At 43.7% G+C, this 17,626-nt stretch overlaps 1 protein-coding gene across 1 annotated transcript in view; it reads right to left on the reverse strand.

Annotated features, from left to right (window-relative positions):
- The window catches only part of znf423 (zinc finger protein 423), a 146,586-nt gene that overhangs the window by 72,580 nt on the left and 56,380 nt on the right, over positions 1 to 17,626 (reverse strand). The window contains exons 4-18 of the mRNA XM_053318757.1: positions 9,407 to 9,584; positions 8,667 to 8,791; positions 8,305 to 8,386; positions 8,038 to 8,113; positions 7,583 to 7,863; positions 7,191 to 7,474; positions 6,709 to 7,080; positions 6,262 to 6,443; positions 5,109 to 5,648; positions 4,807 to 4,957; positions 4,046 to 4,606; positions 3,752 to 3,936; positions 2,764 to 3,185; positions 2,067 to 2,280; positions 545 to 629 (exon numbers count right to left, since the gene is read on the reverse strand). Of these exons, the coding sequence (XP_053174732.1) occupies positions 545 to 629; positions 2,067 to 2,280; positions 2,764 to 3,185; positions 3,752 to 3,936; positions 4,046 to 4,606; positions 4,807 to 4,957; positions 5,109 to 5,648; positions 6,262 to 6,443; positions 6,709 to 7,080; positions 7,191 to 7,474; positions 7,583 to 7,863; positions 8,038 to 8,113; positions 8,305 to 8,386; positions 8,667 to 8,791; positions 9,407 to 9,584 (3,738 nt within the window). The remainder of the gene's footprint in view (positions 1 to 544; positions 630 to 2,066; positions 2,281 to 2,763; positions 3,186 to 3,751; positions 3,937 to 4,045; positions 4,607 to 4,806; positions 4,958 to 5,108; positions 5,649 to 6,261; positions 6,444 to 6,708; positions 7,081 to 7,190; positions 7,475 to 7,582; positions 7,864 to 8,037; positions 8,114 to 8,304; positions 8,387 to 8,666; positions 8,792 to 9,406; positions 9,585 to 17,626) is intronic.

Genomic DNA, 17,626 nt, shown 5'->3' on the forward strand with positions numbered 1-17,626 from the left:
TATGTATAATAGTATGTATGACTATGACTCTCATCAGTGTTAATTTACCACACCTGCAGCAGGATTAAAGCTTCACAGGTTACTGTGAGAACGGTTTTAAATTTTATCTGTAATTTTGACTGTTTTTTTAAGTCCTTTTTACTAATCCTCAGAGGTGCAGCCGAGTGGTAAATTGCACAACAGCTGGTCCAGGCAGCCCACGAGTCAAAAAGAGCTCTTCATTTGACCTGTCTGTCTCACACCTCTGTGTTTGTGTGTGCATGTGTGCATGTGTGCATGTGTGCGTGTGTGTGTGTGTGTGTGTGTGTGTGTGTGTGTGTGTGTTGCTCTGGCATGCTGCTGTGTCTGCTGGTGTTTCAACTGAATGTGTGTGAGAAGAGCACAATGGCGATATTAGTGTCTTTACACCAGAAAACATAACCAAGAAATGAGGCATTCACGATCAGTGGGAACACACTCAAATGCTGCATTTATACGGACACACACACACACACACACACACACTTATAACTTTAACAGAGAGGTAGAGCTGTGCCTCACTCACCGATCATGTGGTTCGCAACGTGAATCTGGATCTCCCTTTCTGTCTCAAACGTCATTTGGCATTTAATACACTGGTAGGTCTTTTTCTGTAAGATAAAGACACACAAATATTAAAAACACACATTATCAAGCTGCTTATTCTGATTATTTTAATTGTTAAATACACACAAACACTCTGCTATGTTTCCAAGAACATTAAATAAGTAATTCACTACTAATTATTCTAATTACTTCTAATTGTTTAAAATACAACGATATATCCCATTCAATAGAGCGTCAAGTGTGAAAGGGGCATGTCATTTTGGTCATGTGGACATTTTATATAAAAGTTGATTGTAGAAAATGTTTATTATCACATTTTTTGATTTTTTCTTTTTTTGCAGTCAACACAGACATGAACCATTAAGTCTAACATTAATTAAGAAACCCTAAAAGTCCAAAAAAATGTAAAGAAGAGAGATGATGAGAGAGAGAGAGAGAGAGAGAGAGAGAGAGAGAGAGAGAGAGAGAGAGAGAGAGAGAGAGAGAGAGAGAGAGAGAGAGAGAGAGAGAGAGAGAGAGAGAGAAATTAATAAGGAAGGGAGTGAACAGGAAAAAGATTAAGGGAAGAAGCATTGAAACAGAAACACAAGTGCAGTAGGTAAGACAGGAGAGAAAGAGAGATACAGACAGAGCCAGAGAAACAAGGGTGAGAGACAGAGAAACAAAGAGAGAAAGAAGCAGAGGCTCTGCTTATCCATTCATAGCACACAGCGATCACTCATGCACAAACACATACAAAATACACAAAGGCCCCACTTCCACTATCTCTCTGCTGCTTCAGCCTGGCTACACACACACACACACACACACACACACACATACACATACAAACACACAAACACACACACACACACACACACAAAAATCCTACTTTGTCTGCTTTGTGCTGTTAGACTAAGCAGAAACAAAGGTGCAGGTAAGACAGAGGATCCCTGGAAACTGCCTCCAACACACACACACACACACACAGACGCGCGCTCACTTCCAAGTACACACTCTCGCACACATAGACACGCGGCAGGTCCCGGGGAGCCTGACTGTCAATATCAAGTAGAGCGAACAGCTCCCACAATGCCTCAGCACGCCCCAGCCGCAGGACCCAGTGGGGCTCAGCTGACACACACCGACGTGCACACAAGCACACGTATGCAAGCTGCAGACACAAAAGCAGCAGCACGCACCGACACTTCACACACATACGCACACGACTCACGCAAACGTACAGTTGAGTGGGATTTTTGAGTGTACTGCCCTCCAGAAAATTTCTCATCTGTTAAATACATTTTAACCCATTTAAATGAGTGTCAAAGTCGGCCGAAAATGATATTGCAGTATGCAGATTTTATTAATATTCATGATGCAAAACTAATTAGTATTTTTGAGTATATGAGCAGATACTTTTTTTTACATCAATGTACATTACCAAATTATAATCTAACAATTTCTGTTCAGCCGTTTATCTCTCAGTCGTCCTGTCTCACCTTAGGTGCAGGTGAAGCTTCTGCCTTCTTCCCTGCTGAGCTGGTTTCAGGGCTGACCTCAGGGTGATCTGTCTGGACATGACTCTCCAAGTCCTCCACGCTTTCGAATTTCACTCCGCACTCTGGACACCTCAGCCCGGCCATGGTCTTGTCTCCTTGCGTGTCCCCAGGCGTTGCAGCTCCTCCCTGATTGGGGCTCTGGCCATTTGTGCCCCTGATATGAGTGAGCATTTGTTTTTTGTTTTTTTTATTTGAACAGGAAAATAAAAAAAACTGTTGTTAAACATACAGGTGTTTGGCATGTCATTTTGTGTGTTGATGTATGGTTGAAGAAACAATTGAACTTTTCAACTACATGTGGAGCCACTTTTACATATGAAGAGGAATGCATACATGAAAATGTCTGCATTTAGTTATCCTATCTATCCTTGTATGTCCACCAGGAAAACAATCCCCACCACAGAGAAAAAACATGTAAACTGTATAAAATCACCAGACATTGTTATATAGTTAAAGATTTTTTTCTAATGTGTGTCTTTGTGGCAGTCATGTCAATCATTGTTCCATTACAAAACCAGTAAGACTTAAAGGGAATATGTGTTTTAGGAAATGTTTGTCGAGTTGGTGTAAAAAATTAATCCTTTTTGACCTAAATGTGACCATGACACCCACGGGGTTTACACTATGATTTTCTTACCTACTCATGCAGCTGGCACAGAGGCCATAAGGCAGGCCGTTGACATCCAGCTTCACTAGCTCCCCTTTGTTCTTAAACTCCTTTAGGCAGAAGGCGCATTTATACAGCTTGTGTTGCTGCTGCAGCAGCCCGTTAGGGGATGAAGATGCTGAGCCATTTCCTCCTGCTCCTCCATTCCCAGCTCCTCCTCCAGCTCCTCCAAGTGTAGAACCAGTGGAGAGCTTCTGCATGTGGAAGGTGCCGTGTATCTTTAGCTCCAGGGTGGAGGTGACTGTCTGCATGCAGACGACGCAACGGAAGCCGGTGAGGGAGTTGCGAAGATCAGGGTGCATCTGGCAATGCTCTATAAACTCTTCTTCACTCTGCAGGGGCATCTTGCAGATTCGACAGGTTCCTGTGTCCAGGCTCTTACTGTGGGTCACCTGCAGAGAGACCGTGTTAACATGAGCTGTCAATATAATGAAGCACAAAGTCATAATCCAAGAGTCTTTGATTAAAGCCCAGGTAAAATATTTAATAACATATATTTTTTAAGTATTCATCACCATCAAATGATCTAAAAAGGCTAAAAAGAGTGGTATAAAACGCCTTAGTCCTTTATATAAACATATAAAAACACTGCTGCTATAAAAACTGACTGTAGATGAATTACATTTTTGAATATGCAAACATTCTTCCTGTAGCGTGGTGCAGCACAAATTGCATCTCTTGGGATAACTTAACAATTTTTTAAAGTCTAAATTTAAAGCAGGAGGTTTCAGAATCAAAACAGTGAGACACAAACACAGACAGAAAGCTACAAACATGCAAACAAACAATTTAAGCACAGGAGAAAAGCAAAAAGCATGTCTACACAGGTATTGGTATACCTAGGAGGCATCCAGACTACAGTTGTTCTCGAGGTATAAACCTTCATGCTGAAACATAGTCAAAATACTTGCAGATAAACATACAAATACAAGCCTGAAGGCAGTAAATGGAGAGGTACCTTGTGTTCGGTGAGGGTTAACAGAGAGGGGAAACGCTCGCCACAAATTGGACACATGTAGTGTTTGGCGGGGCCACGATGCGTCTGAGCGTGCTCACGAAGCCCGCTCTCAGAGAAGAAAGTTCTGGAGCACACGTTGCACTTGTGGTTCCCTTTGATGAAATCTGCCTTCTTCTTTCGAGAACCTGGTAAACATATTAACTATTATCATCACAGAAACATATATTCTGACTATAATGTACATATTTCATAGGAGTGAATGTTTTCCGTGTGTATACATTCAGTGTTTCTTACCAGCGTCGTCGTCTCCTGGTCGAATATTGTGGTCACGCAGCCGGTGGTTCTGCAGAAGGGACTCCATGGTGTAGGCCGCTCCACAGATATCACAGGCATACATGGGTTCTGAATTGTCCAGCTCCTCCTCACCTCCGCTTGCCTCGTGGCTGTTGACCGTGTCTCCTCCCTGGCCTCCTCCTCCAACAACACTGTTCTTCAGCAGCATGTTCTGCAGGTCGGCTTGTTCAGCAGCCGCCACCGTTACTCTTTCGACACCTACCACACCTCCGTTGCCGCTGCTTCCTCCTCCTCCTCCCCGCTTGGAGGACTGCACCAGGCCGTTTGGCGTCCCGTTCTGGCTCCCGCTGCTTCCCGTGCCGCCTCCGTTGCCGGTGATGTTGCCGCCGTCGAAGATGCAGTGCTTCTCCCTCAGGTGTCGCTCGAGCAGTGATAGGGCGTGGAAGGCTTTGCCGCAGAAGCGACACGTGAACTTCTTGCTGTGAGTGGTGATATGGCATTGGAGCTCCACCTCGGTTCCAAACGTCTCCCCACAGAAGATGCACTTCCGGGGCTTGAGTCCTGTAAGATAGAAGTCAAGGTTGTGTTCAGATTCAAGATTCAGTTACCCTACAAGAAATTTCATCAGTACTTTATTTTTTGTGTAATGACAACTATGTAAATGACAAGTAAATGACAACTATGACTTATTTTATTCTATATTCAACACCATGGTCTAGTTTATGAACTTCGTAAAACTACACAGCATGGGTGTATCATACCTGCTCCAAGCCCCCCTGGGAGGCCTGACCTCTGGCCCAGGTGGTTATGTTTAACATGGATCTGAAGGTCTGATTCCTTCCTGAAGTCCCAGGCACAGGCTGTGCAGCGAAACAGCTTCTTCTCATTGCTATGCTTCACTGCCAAATGAACCTAAATGACAGGGAGTGAAAGAAAAAAAAAACAGATCCAAGATGGTTATTTTCTACTACCAAACTATATACCTAAAATATTTTCTTTCAACGAACAAAAAAACAATCAGGGATATAAGAAACAAGCCAAATAAAGCAACCATCTTACTCACCTGTATGGAGACCTTGGAGTCAAAGACCTCCTGGCACAGTGTGCAGTGGTACAGGACAAATGTGTGCATGTCCAACAGGTGTTTCTGCAAGTCATCCACAGAAGAGAACTGCTTATCGCAGCTCTCACACACATACTGAGTCGATGTAGTTGTGTAGTGCACCGTCAAGTGTTGAAGCAATGCATCCTGGGTTTCAAAGTCCTCCTTGTTGCACTGGGGGCAGGACTGGCGCCTCAGCAGCATCTCCAGGTGTGACTTCAGGTGGGCCTGGAAACCCTCAAAGTTTGCAAATCGCAGGTCACACTGATTGCACGGGTAGTCCCCATTGCTCCCCATGGAGGGGGTGGAGTCTCCTCCCAGTCTGTGACGTTTCGGGGAGGAGATCTCTACGTCAGAGGAGGCGGGGCTTAGATCGGCAACCTTCGCCTGCCGCTTGTTGTTAGCCAATGGGATGTTCTTGTGGTTCTCCTTTATGTGCTTGGTGAGCTTGAGGAGTGAGCCGAAGATAGGAGAGTTGGTGCAGTAAGGGCAGGAGTAAACCTGTACATGGACAGTAACTCTTTACTTTTTTAAAACTGTTATACATTTACATACAATCAGTAAGTCCTTGACGAGTAAAGAGAAAATGAGAAAGATAAGGAGAGAGACAGACACAAGCCTAGACCATAAATATTGGAATCTGTGGTTAGAACAAACACCACTTTTTTTATTGTCATTATCATTGTTCCCAGTGCCTGTTTCTAGTCCCATACTAATCAGATTTTGTGCAAACCATGAGCTATGAGTGAAGACGTAGGATGAGTCTCAAACTACCCGCAGTAGTAGTAGTACTAGTAGTAGTTACCCACAGTGACCACAGACTCAATAACTGCAGAGTCAGCCCATAAAATAATGAATTCAGTAAAATTATCAAGCATCTTTAATCTGAATTTACATGAGCAATATGTGTCAGTATACACTTCATCAGGCTTATGAGACAGCGCAGGAAACCACCTAATTAAAAAGAAATCAGCTTACTGCTAATCAGCTCAAACACTGATTAGTCATAGTTTTGACATGTAGCACGGACAGGCGAGCTACATCCAGTTCTAATCAAGTCTGATTAAAAGGCCTTTTTTTTTGTCTTTACTCTTGACTAATACTTGTTCCTCACCTCCATGAAGGATTGGGATGCCGCCTGTAGCACAGGGGACTCCAGTTTGGCCACGGCTCCTCCAGAGGCAGCTCCACCCCCTGCAGCTGAGTTGCAGTGCGTCTGTTGAATGTGCTCCGTCAACGAAGACTCGGTCAGGAATCCCATGGAGCACTGGTTGCAGAAGAAGGCGTGGTTCCCTTCTAGGATGGAAGAGTTACATCATGTTGTTACAATAATAGCATTTACAACAAATCATGATGTTGTACTTAAGAGTGAGGTGCATCATTTCCCCAAATAGCTACTTAACCAAGCATGCTATATATTGCAACAGCCCTTACTTAACCTTCTGAGTCTGTTAAGCATACATAGATCATTTTAATTAACAATGACCCAGCAAAATACATACTGTGACTCATTTTAGGTCACTTTCCATAGCTTAAGTATAGTTGCTTTCTTCACACATACCTAATGTGGTGGATCCCGCCACAATCCCGCCAGGCAGGCAGTGGGACACTCTGATGTGTTCTTGCAGAGAGTTGATGTCTCCAAACATGTCTGGGCAGTAGTTACAGTGGAACGCCGTGACGTTGGTGAACTGCAGCAGGGGAAAAGCTGCAGCTGCTGCACTAACGGTCCCTCCACTGGCACGGTGAGCTTTACGCACGTGTTCGTTGAGGTTGTAGAGCGTCGGTAGAGTGTCGAGGCAGAGTTGGCACGTGTGGCTCTGCTGCGGCTTATCTGCGTGGATGGTCTTCAAATGGATCTCCAACACCGCCAGGCTATGGAAGTCTCTCTTGGAGCAGTAAGGGCAAGAGTACGTCACTTTTCCCCAATGTCCTCCCCCACCTGTAGTGAAGGACATAGCTATTATATTAAATGTGATTATTCAATATCAAGTCAAGAGATGTAAATGGACTGGTTACACTGGACACACGCGACTACCGTACCTCCACCTTGATGACTCAGGCTTATCCCAATCTCTTCCACGGTGTCGGTGACTCTCCTGCGGCTTCGTTCGCTGCCCTGACTGTGCTTCAGGGTGGAGTCGGGCGTGGATCCTCTCTCCAGGCTGGCGCTGGAGTCTGGAGTCGCTGAGCTCATTGAAGCAACGCTACCCAGCGCAGGGTCAGGACTGGCAGCGCTGTGATTGGAGGAGTCAGGCTGGCGGTGGCTGTCTAGGTGGCAGTAGACGTCCTCCACAGAGGGGAACTGTTCCGAACAGACAGGACATCTGCGGATACAGCAAAAACATCAATGAAGCACAAATTAATTCCAGCGTTCCACATTCATGAAAATCAGCTGTTCAGATATTTTTTTTAAAACAAAGCTCTGTTTTTACTTGTGTTTGCGGTTGGCATGCTGTGTTTCAATATGTGTGAGGAGTGAGGCCTCGTCTAGGAAGATCTCGGGGCAGTGGATGCATTGCAAGTCAGCTCGGTCAGACAGCTGGGGGTGTCTGGTCAGGACGTGTTTCTCTAGCTCGTCGGTCTGGCTGAACGTCTCCTCGCAATAATCACACATATACAGGTCCTGCTCCAAGTAACCCTCTCCTCCTGCTCCCTTTTTCCCTCCGTCCCTCTCACTCCTCAGCGCAAGGTGCTCTCTGTTCTTGCGATGAGCCTGCCAGAGTCAGAAAGTAGTCACCACCCAAAGAGTCACGTGTTGCCAAATACTCTATATATTTGCCTTTAATACAGTGAAATCATGTCATAGTTAATGCAATTCAACTCCTATTATCTCATATTCTTCTTATTTTGATTCTTTGGTGTTATAGCATCAACTTTTGAAGTATACCTGCATGTGGCTCTGCAATGATGAAGTGGAGGAGAAGCCACGCTTACACACACTGCACTTAAATGGTTTGCTGGAGCTGTTTGTGCGAACAAACAAACAAAAAAAGAATACATCTAAATTGATTATAAAGAAGTACATTTGAAGAGTCAAATGGAAGACTGGAATCAGACATAAAAATTCAATTCAACGTCAGATATCAGTTTCAGTCAACATCAAATCGAAATGCTTAATAATAAATAGTTTCAGAATAGGATCAGAGGCAGTTACCTGTGTGTCTTGAGATGGATCTTCAGATGATCAGAGCGAGAGAATGCAGCTTCACACTCCTGACAACTGTACTTCTTATCTCCTAGACCAGTTGACAGATTGATAAAGGATAATTACAACAGAAAAATAAGTTCCATTATAGACAAATTCAAACATCTCAGACAGCCACAACTCATGCGTTGCTACTGACAATTAGAGGGAATCAGAGGGAATTTATTCCAATGTTATTTCTGATCTTAGTTTACTCTTCAGTAAAAATAACAGTTTATTGCATGACTGTGAAACCTGTGAACACACTTTAGACATTTAGCATTCCTGGAAGACAGAAATCCAAGACTGTAGTAGTTCTTTTCGAGCCTAACCTGTGTGTAGTTTGACGTGACGGTCTCTGCTCCTCTTGTGTTTAAACAGGCGGCTGCAGAAGGTGCACTTGAAAGGCAGCTTGTCGCTGTGGATCTGCTCGTGGCGCTTCAAGTAGCTCAGACGGCTGAGGAGGACAAGTCATAAGAAGAAAAATAATGATTAGAAATTTGTCTTTGAATTGAATGGTATTTTTTACAACTGCTTTAGAAGAAAAAAAAACACATATTACAAAGATGAAAACATGATAAAAAAGACAATAGGATATAAGACTTATAGAAAGTAGAAAGTAGTTTTTGTTCACCTTTATACAGATCAAAACTTTTTTTATCATGTTATCCATTTTTAATACTACGCTGCACATCTGTTCATCAACAAGAAAAGGTAAAATGAGAATAGAGAGGACAGCCAGACAGAAGATGTAATATAGAGGATTATGATGATGACTTTATGGTGTATGTGACAGCTGTTCTTAAAGTGGGTCTTGAGTTAGTCCCTGGAGAGGTGAGTGAGAAATGTATTCACCTCATTTCCTTCACTGTTTGCCGTAGCAGTCTACGTTAGTTCCGTTACCATGGTAATATTGAGAATACTGTTTATTCATATGCATGTACACAGTGGTATTTATGAGTGGCGTATGAGGACGCAGCTATAAACAGGAAAACAGAAAAATATGACATTGGTGTGATTGAGGGAGCGCTTGCAGAAACTAAGGGGAACAAAAAATGTGTGAGTTTGATACCTGAAGGACTTGTCACAGAACTGGCAAGGGTACGGCAGGCCAGCGCCTCCTTCCTCCTCGCCACCGGTGGCCATGCCAAGGTCACAGCATCCGTCAGGCATCTGCGAAGGCGATGCCACATCTTTACTTGAAGGCGAGGAAGGCACCCAGGACAGCCCTGCTGGGTCATCATCACCATCTGACAAAAAAAAAGAAGGGGGGGGGGGGGGGGGGGGGGACTTTGTTTTTAACTCATTTAAACACAATTCTTTGTACACAGCTGTAGGATTTACCAAAAACAATCCAGCACAGACGCAAAAGACAGGGAGCATTGAAATGATTAAGAAGAAGTTACGTCTTTCTTGGAAGGTGAAAAGGCGGTAGAGGAAGCCTGTGGGAGTTCAAATGGGGGGAGAAAAAAAAGGATATAAACAAAAAAATAAACACATTTACCCTGGGTACACACACACGCGCACACACACCAACACATACAGAAGGAAAATGAGGATGGCAGAGATAAAGACGAGAGAACGAAACAGTGGAGAGAGAGACACACTCCAGCAGTAGCAACATCTAAATAGAAAGCTCCAAGAACTATGTATCCCCGACGGAGCCCAGAAATAAGGACAGAGTGTATTTTCTCTCCCTTCATCCTCCCTCTGCAGCCATCCCTCGTTCCATCCCTCTCCTCACCTCCCCTCCCATCCCTCCATCTATCCCCGAGGACCATAGATCCGCCTCATCATATTTTCATTAGGGCCTTGGCAGATTGAAACGTCGGAAAAAAGCGATTAGGAGATGTGGAGAGCGGAGTGGAAAGATGGCGATATTCACTCCCTTTATTATCTGTCTATCTGTCACACGTAGGAGATTTTTTGGGGATAGGAAAGGAGCTCTTCACCCCCCCTCTCTTTCCCTCTTTTTTTTCTCTCCCCCTCCTGTGTAGTCTGGCGCAGAGGCGACAAAAAGGCCGTGACTCCGTTAATAGACACTTCAGAATGGATTCAAGGGGACAAAAGAGGGGGCTGAATAATGCTTGATATTGTTCTGTTCTGCTTTGTGCGCTCTGTGAAGCAGCACAGTGAGGCTATTTAGCATTTTAGCCTGAAAAATGTAAAGAAGAGAGGAGATGAAGAGAGAGAGAGAGAGAGAGAGAGAGAGAGAGAGAGAGAGAGAGAGAGAGAGAGAGAGAGAGAGAGAGAGAGAGGAAGCTGTTTTTTTTCTTTGCTTTTATCTGATAGCTATATCAGCAACGGCCGGTAACGAAATCAAAGAGAGAAAATAAGGAAAGTGGAGTGATAGGAAAGGGAGATCAACGCAGACGGTGGAGGAAAAAGTCTTGCACTGCTATTTATCATAAAGCCAATATTTCTGCAATGCAAACACATGAATGCAGACACATGTGCAGTGGAGAAGTTTCTCCTGATAATTTTAGAAACCTCTCCAAAGCACACACCGTTTTACCTCAACCAACACCTACCACAGTCTTGTGTGTCTGCTGTGTGTGTGTGTGTGTGTGTGTGTGTGTGTGTGTGTGTGTGTGTGTGCAGTCTACTGTGTATTATGCCTTACAGAGAGGGGGTGGAAAACAGATTCTTGTGATGAATCGATCGCCGGGAAAATGTAGGCACTGCGATGAGCAAATAGAACTCTGCAGGGGGGTCTGGGATTTTTAAAAAAAATAGTAAAAGCATGAATTATAAATTTGACTGGAAGCAAGAAGGAAAATAAAAAAAGGCTTAAGAAAATATAAGGGATAGAGATATCAACATGAAGCCTAACAGCAAGGCGAGGGAGAGAGAGTGGGTGATAGAGAGAGAGAGATAGAGATAGAGAGATAGAGATAGAGATAGAGAGAGAGAGAGAGAGAGAGAGAGACTGAGTGAGACAGATGGAGCAGAGAAATTGAAAGAATGAGAAGGAGGGAAGGGATGAGGATGAAGAAGTGCATGGACGTGTTGACAGGGTGACAAGAGAGAAACAAACAATATGTCTTCCTAGAGGACTGTACACAGAGATTAGAAATGAGTACACAAGAGAAACATAAATCAGAAAATATGAAAAATGAGTGCAGCTACAATAGGAAGGCTTAAAAAGAGTATACAGAAAGATACTAAAGAAAAGTCACACTGTGGAGAAAAGCATCATTTTGATAAATCATAAAAATGCTGATAATTTGTTTTCACCGATAAAACTTTGACATTAGCTTTAAATTTATCCAGTTAATTGTTTTTATTCAAAATAGAAGAAACACTACTGGATGAGCTGTGTAAAATATTGTTCAGTGCTCCATTATGCATTTACTGTCCCTTATTGCACCTGATGGAAATCTCTAAAGTCTTATGTAAACATATAACCCCACAGGAATGAGGCTCTCCCTCTTTAGACCAATCACGATCGAGTAAACAAGTTCAGAAGTCATTTCATCAAATTTGATCAAACTCCGTTCGCTATCATCCGGGACATTACACAGGATAGATGGATAGATGGATAGATGAGACAGATGTCAGATGTCGACGTGGTCTACAACCAAAACATGAATTCACTCCTATACTTGTGTTCTTTATTCACAAAATGTTTTAATATACATCATAAAATCGCAAAATATGTAATATGCAGATATAATATATGTAAAGTAATACTAGACGCAGCGGGCTGTCAATCAAGCAAGCTTCTACTACATCTGTACAAAGATCCAGCATCATCAATGTATGCAGGTGAGAAGTGAGCTGAGTTTTCTTTATTTTAGTGCTGAAAGAATTAATCGATTAATTGCTCAGTTGATTGAAAATTCATTATCAAAAATGTTGATAACTGATTCATCGTTTGAGGTAAAACGCCAAGCATTCTCCCTTTCCTGCTTTTCAAAAGTGTGTTTCATATCATCGTTAAATGAATATCTGAATTTGGACATTTTATAGGCTTAACAATTAATGCAATAAAGTGATTTCCGGTTTATGAAAAGATGTTGCACACGTGACAGATGTTGTCATTCCAAAGCAATCAAAGTATAAATATGGTAGAATAGGATGTACTCTGCTCCACAGCCTGTGTTGACAAAGTTTAAAGGAGCAAGTCACATAAATTGAAGTGCAAATTCTGTATCTGTGCTAAACTCTACAGCCATTTATCATTCTATTGATACATCTATCTTCCAGCCTAAGTTTCAAATCCATGTGTGAATATGAAAATAAACTGATTTTATTCCTATAACAGAACTCTGAATCCAATGCCAGCCTATAAAAACATACTTTTAATGTACCATCTACTTGGCGTGTGGTGTTAAAACGCTGTTTGTCTCTTGAAAACGTCAGTCCAGACACCCCCTGCTGCCAACACAACAGAGTACAAGTCTTTTAGTGTAGCCTGAGAAAGATTAGTGACCCTGTCTCCAACACAGATATAGTACCCTCTCACCTTGTGTCTCTTTCTCTTGGCTGTGGCAGAACAGGATTCACTTAACAATAATAGAGAGAGAGCAAACACTCAAACATCAGACACAAAGAAATACTCAACCGCAAAAATTCATTCAGTCATTTGGGGTTGAGTGAAAAGAGGCTAAATCTTAAAGACATGTTAAGGAAAAAGTGGAAGTGTGTATGTCACAATGCTGGTCTGGACAATTATAAGCACGCCAGTATGACTCGGTTATAATGTTTCTGAGGTGGGAAAGTGTGAGGAAGGAAGAAAAAGAGAGATATTCAGTGAGAGCAAGAGGGAGAAATCGCTTTTTAAAAAGGGGGGGGGGGAGTGGAGGGGTGTTGAGAAAGAAGGGGAGGAGAGATTAGCGTCATTAAAGAGCCCTAATCCTCTGACTAGCGTGGCTGGCGCTAAAATGGAGGATCACACGGCTTTTTAACGGCGCCTTTGTCAGTGGGCCGCGAGGGGACCTGGCAAGACAAGGCCGAATGGCAAACTGGGAGAAAGTGGAGGATGGGGAGGGGGGGGGCGGGGGGGAGCGGAGAAAATTTCAATGAAAAGTTAAATTAGAGAAGAATCCTCAAGAGGAGAGGAGATGAGGAGGATGGATGTTGAAGGGAGGAGAGGAGGGGAGGGAGGGGGGATTGGAGGAAGAAAAAAAAAGAGGGAGAAAAAGTAGTAAAAAGGGAACAGGCAGGAGCAGGCGAACGCCGACACACGCTGTTCCTACCCCCGTCTCCTCATCCTCCTTTCTGTTCTTCTCTGGCGAACGAAAACGAAACGAGAGGAGCGGAGTGGAGGACCACAGGGCCCCAACCGGTCCGCTCCCCCCCTTTATCTCTCACTCTGCAGTCTTCTCCTTTCTCGTCCGTTCCCTCTATCCTTCAATCCCTCCCTCTGTCCCCAGCAGTCCCTCTACTCTTCTGTCTTCATCTCTCCTCCGCTCCCTCCCTCCCTCGCTCCCTCCCTCCCTCCGTCAGCTTTCATGTTGTTACTCATTATAGCGCTGACATCTCTCCCTCCATCCCGACAGTCTCCCCGACAGTCTCTCCCCTACTGGTATTGGCCTTCACCCCTGTGTCTCAGCCTGGACGGGACCGAGGGAGAGGGGGAGAGAGGGTGGAGGGGGAGGGGGGGGGACGCTCCAGATGGACAGACTCTGAACTCCAGAGGAGAGGGAAGAGATGACAGGATGAAAGAGGAGACAAGAAAGAGAGAGAGTGGAGAGGAGAGGAGAGAGAGGAGAGACAGGAGAGGAGAGAGGAGAGGAGCAAGGGATTTGTACTAAGAGATAGTATAGACCACAAAGTATGGAAGTGAATGGACCGCCTGAAAAGACAAAGCACACAAACATGCATGCAAACAAACACACACACTCCCCGTGTCTCTCTAATAGGCAGGACAGTGTGGCAACGTGTGGAGGACACAGCCTTGGTGAAACACTAATGAAGAGACACACATGCTGATCGATCTCTCTTTATCTTTCTGCCTCCCTCCATCCAAACTCACTAACTTTGTCATGGCAGTCACACAGAGGAAAAATACATCAAAACGTGCCTAAAGGGTTTACAAAACGGAACGCTCAATAAAAATATCACCATATTAAGATGTAAATCACTATTATCTTTATCAAAATTTAAAGTTTGCCTTCACTCAAAAATGTGTTCTTCTAGTTCCTACATTTGGATGTTTGAGCTTCACTGTGCAGTATGGTGTATGTGTGGAGTTTGAAAGAGAAAGTTTCTCTGAGGTTTTAAAGGTGTGCACCTACAAGCATGATTTGTCCAGTATTCAGCTTGCACTGAAAATTGAGTTCTAAGTGAAGTAGGAGACTTCTTGTGTCCAACAGCTTCTGAAATAAATAAAGAAAAATGTATTTATAGATTCTGGGTTTTTTTTTAATGAGGGAGAAGGAGTAGTTAATTAATGGTAATTAAAATAAATTTAATTTTAAGGATTTTAATGAGATAATTGAGCTTTTGGGGGGGGGGGGGGATGTTGTTAGACACAAAATTATTCAAAGTAGAATGTTTTATATACAACTTAAAACATATCTGGAGGGGATCTTTAAAAATGTAAAAACAATTGTGAAAAAACACACAAAACCCTGCAGGCATATTCCAAATTTTTCACATCCATCCTCTGTAAGTATATGTATCTGCTGGCCTCGGCCATGAGGTTGTACACTGTCTGTATTGCCATTGAATGATAAGAGGTTGAGTCGAGTGGCAATTGTGTGAAGTAAATGATACAATGGGATGACATGGAACCAGTACTCAAGAACATTGGTTCAATTAGTTCACCCTGGATAGCAACGTCAACTAAACGCCTGAAATGGAAATATAATCCATGTATGTCATGCTTTCTCTCTTTTCTATTGCTTTGATGTTCGAATCAAAGGAGCTCAGCTGGTAGCAGCAAAAAGGTTTCAGATCCCAGTGCTGCTACTACGAGCTAAAACTGCCTGCTAACTACGGTTCCATGCAGAAAATTCTGAATTAACATTATAAATAAATGATAGAGAAATGGATCTATCAAGTTAAACATGCAATAAGTCTGAATAAGTGATGCTTTCCTTAAGATGACAAATGTGCAGAGAAAAAACGATACATTTGAATCTAAAGACGGTGCTTTTATTTGAATGTTCAAATATTCTCATATCAAAGGGTTTTACCATACCTTTCATCCCAACTTTATTAATTCAACAAGGAAAGGAATGTCCTATTTAAGTTTTACACAAGAAACTTTAATAATAACAGCGCTGGGGTTTTTTTCAAAGCGATAAAACCTGACTACCTTCTGTCATTGTCCCAATTTAGTTCAATGTTTTCACCTGAGTTTAACTGTCTACCTGCTCAAATGTTAATCCTCCTATCAGCCTGTCTTTCTCTCCCCCACCTCTCCTTCATACATCCCCCTCGCTCCCGCCACCTTTGTTTGGCCATTGGCCCAGACCTGCACCTTTCCCAGCGAGGCCCCTGCTGACCTCCTATCCCTCCATCCCTCTCCCGCTTCATCCCTCCTTCCACCCGCTCCCCAGGCCCCCTCCGATGGCCCCAGGCTGCCCCAGGCGTGCGCACACACACACAGCCCCAGACACACCATAGGGGGCAGAAAAACAACTTCCACCCTTGGCTCACTCTGGGCAGCCCGGCACACACACACACACGCACACACACACACACACACACACACACACACACACACACATGCTCTCACACACACACACACACACACACACACACACACAGGCACAAACACAATTACAGTACAATTCAATGTCCAATACTGAGTTAAATTTGATGGAAAACAGGCATACCGCACTTCTAATGGTCATCATTTCTTCAGCTCCGTCTTTATTTTTGTAAAGAGCATCCTGCAGGTTACAATAACAGCAGCTGCATCCTTTTTGATTCATGCTGGAAATCATTTAGATGGGCAAGAGCCTAAATCCAGAGTTTCCTGTCCCTAATAAATTGCATAATTTGTGTTTTTAGGGGCGAGACTGCACAGCCAAGTAAGTTCCAACCTGTTTACAGACTGTTTATGACTTCATTTTATTTGTAATGTATGAGGCAGAGCCAAAGTCATGACATAACAATAATGGCGACCATAATCCAAGTGATGGAGTGCTCGTTGGCTGCAAACACCCAAAGCTTTTTTAAAACACCACACATGGTGCATGAGATAACAAGACAAGAGAAAACAAGAAAGATCCCTACCTGGCTCTGTGATTACTGTATGAGTTGGCATGGCAACCAATAAGCTATGCACAGCTTACTGGTTGTCATGCATTATGAGAAATGCACAGTGGGAAGGTTTATTCGACCAGTCGCATTGTTTGGCTGAAACTACCTGTTGTGTAGTCTGATCTAATGTAGCTGTGAAGGAAAGTAGAAGCCCCAAATTCATTCCCTTACAAAGAATAAAGAGGATGCTGGTACATTTTCCCACTCGCTTCCACAGAAAGTCCTTACAACTTTCTAACATTGTCTGTTCTAATGGGGACATTTTGATCTCATGAGATGGCAACGACATGATCTACACACACACACACACACACACACACACACACACACGTGTTAACTGTGTGCAGCAGTTCACATGACTGAAACCAGGTCTCTTTGCTTGGAGGACCCACAGTCCTCTGCTGCCGCCGTCCTTGTAGCTCACATGGGATGAAGTCTGTCGGGACACATGCGCACACACACACACACACACACACGCACACGCACACACACATACGTGCCACAATGAGGACAGATAGGAAGGACGGTACAGCAGTCTGTCCAGGGCTTGAGCCCTTGAGGACACTGTGGATGGACACAAACACACACATTCACACACAAACACGTACACACACACACACACACATACACTAAGCAGGCTGTGGGGACCCTCACCTTCTGCCCTGGGAATGGGTCCGGCTGCTTTGGACTCTTTTGGGCGCCAACTGCTCCATATGGGCAATGTGTGTTTGTGTGTGCGTATGAGTGTGTCTGAGGGCAGAAGGTTAGGGGCAGGGGGCTAAGGATGGGGGTGGGTGGACAGTGAGCTGGCAGATGACGAGTTTGTCCCTACCGCACTGCTAAATGTACTGTATACAAACATCAAACAGCGTGATGCACGTACAAACATAGGAGAAAGCAAGGTCAGAGGAGTCACACAGACCTTCTTGTGGACTTTAAGATAATAATTGGATGTATCACTTGTGAGGTTGTGACAATGGCTAAAAAGCTAATTAAAATAAAGCAAGAAGCAAATGTAGGAAAAGATTCAAAGTTCAGGATGTCAAGGAAAATATATGTGGTGGACAGAGAA

The sequence above is a fragment of the Scomber japonicus genome, chromosome 5 (assembly GCF_027409825.1).
Source record: "Scomber japonicus isolate fScoJap1 chromosome 5, fScoJap1.pri, whole genome shotgun sequence".
Taxonomy (NCBI): Eukaryota; Metazoa; Chordata; class Actinopteri; order Scombriformes; family Scombridae; genus Scomber; species Scomber japonicus.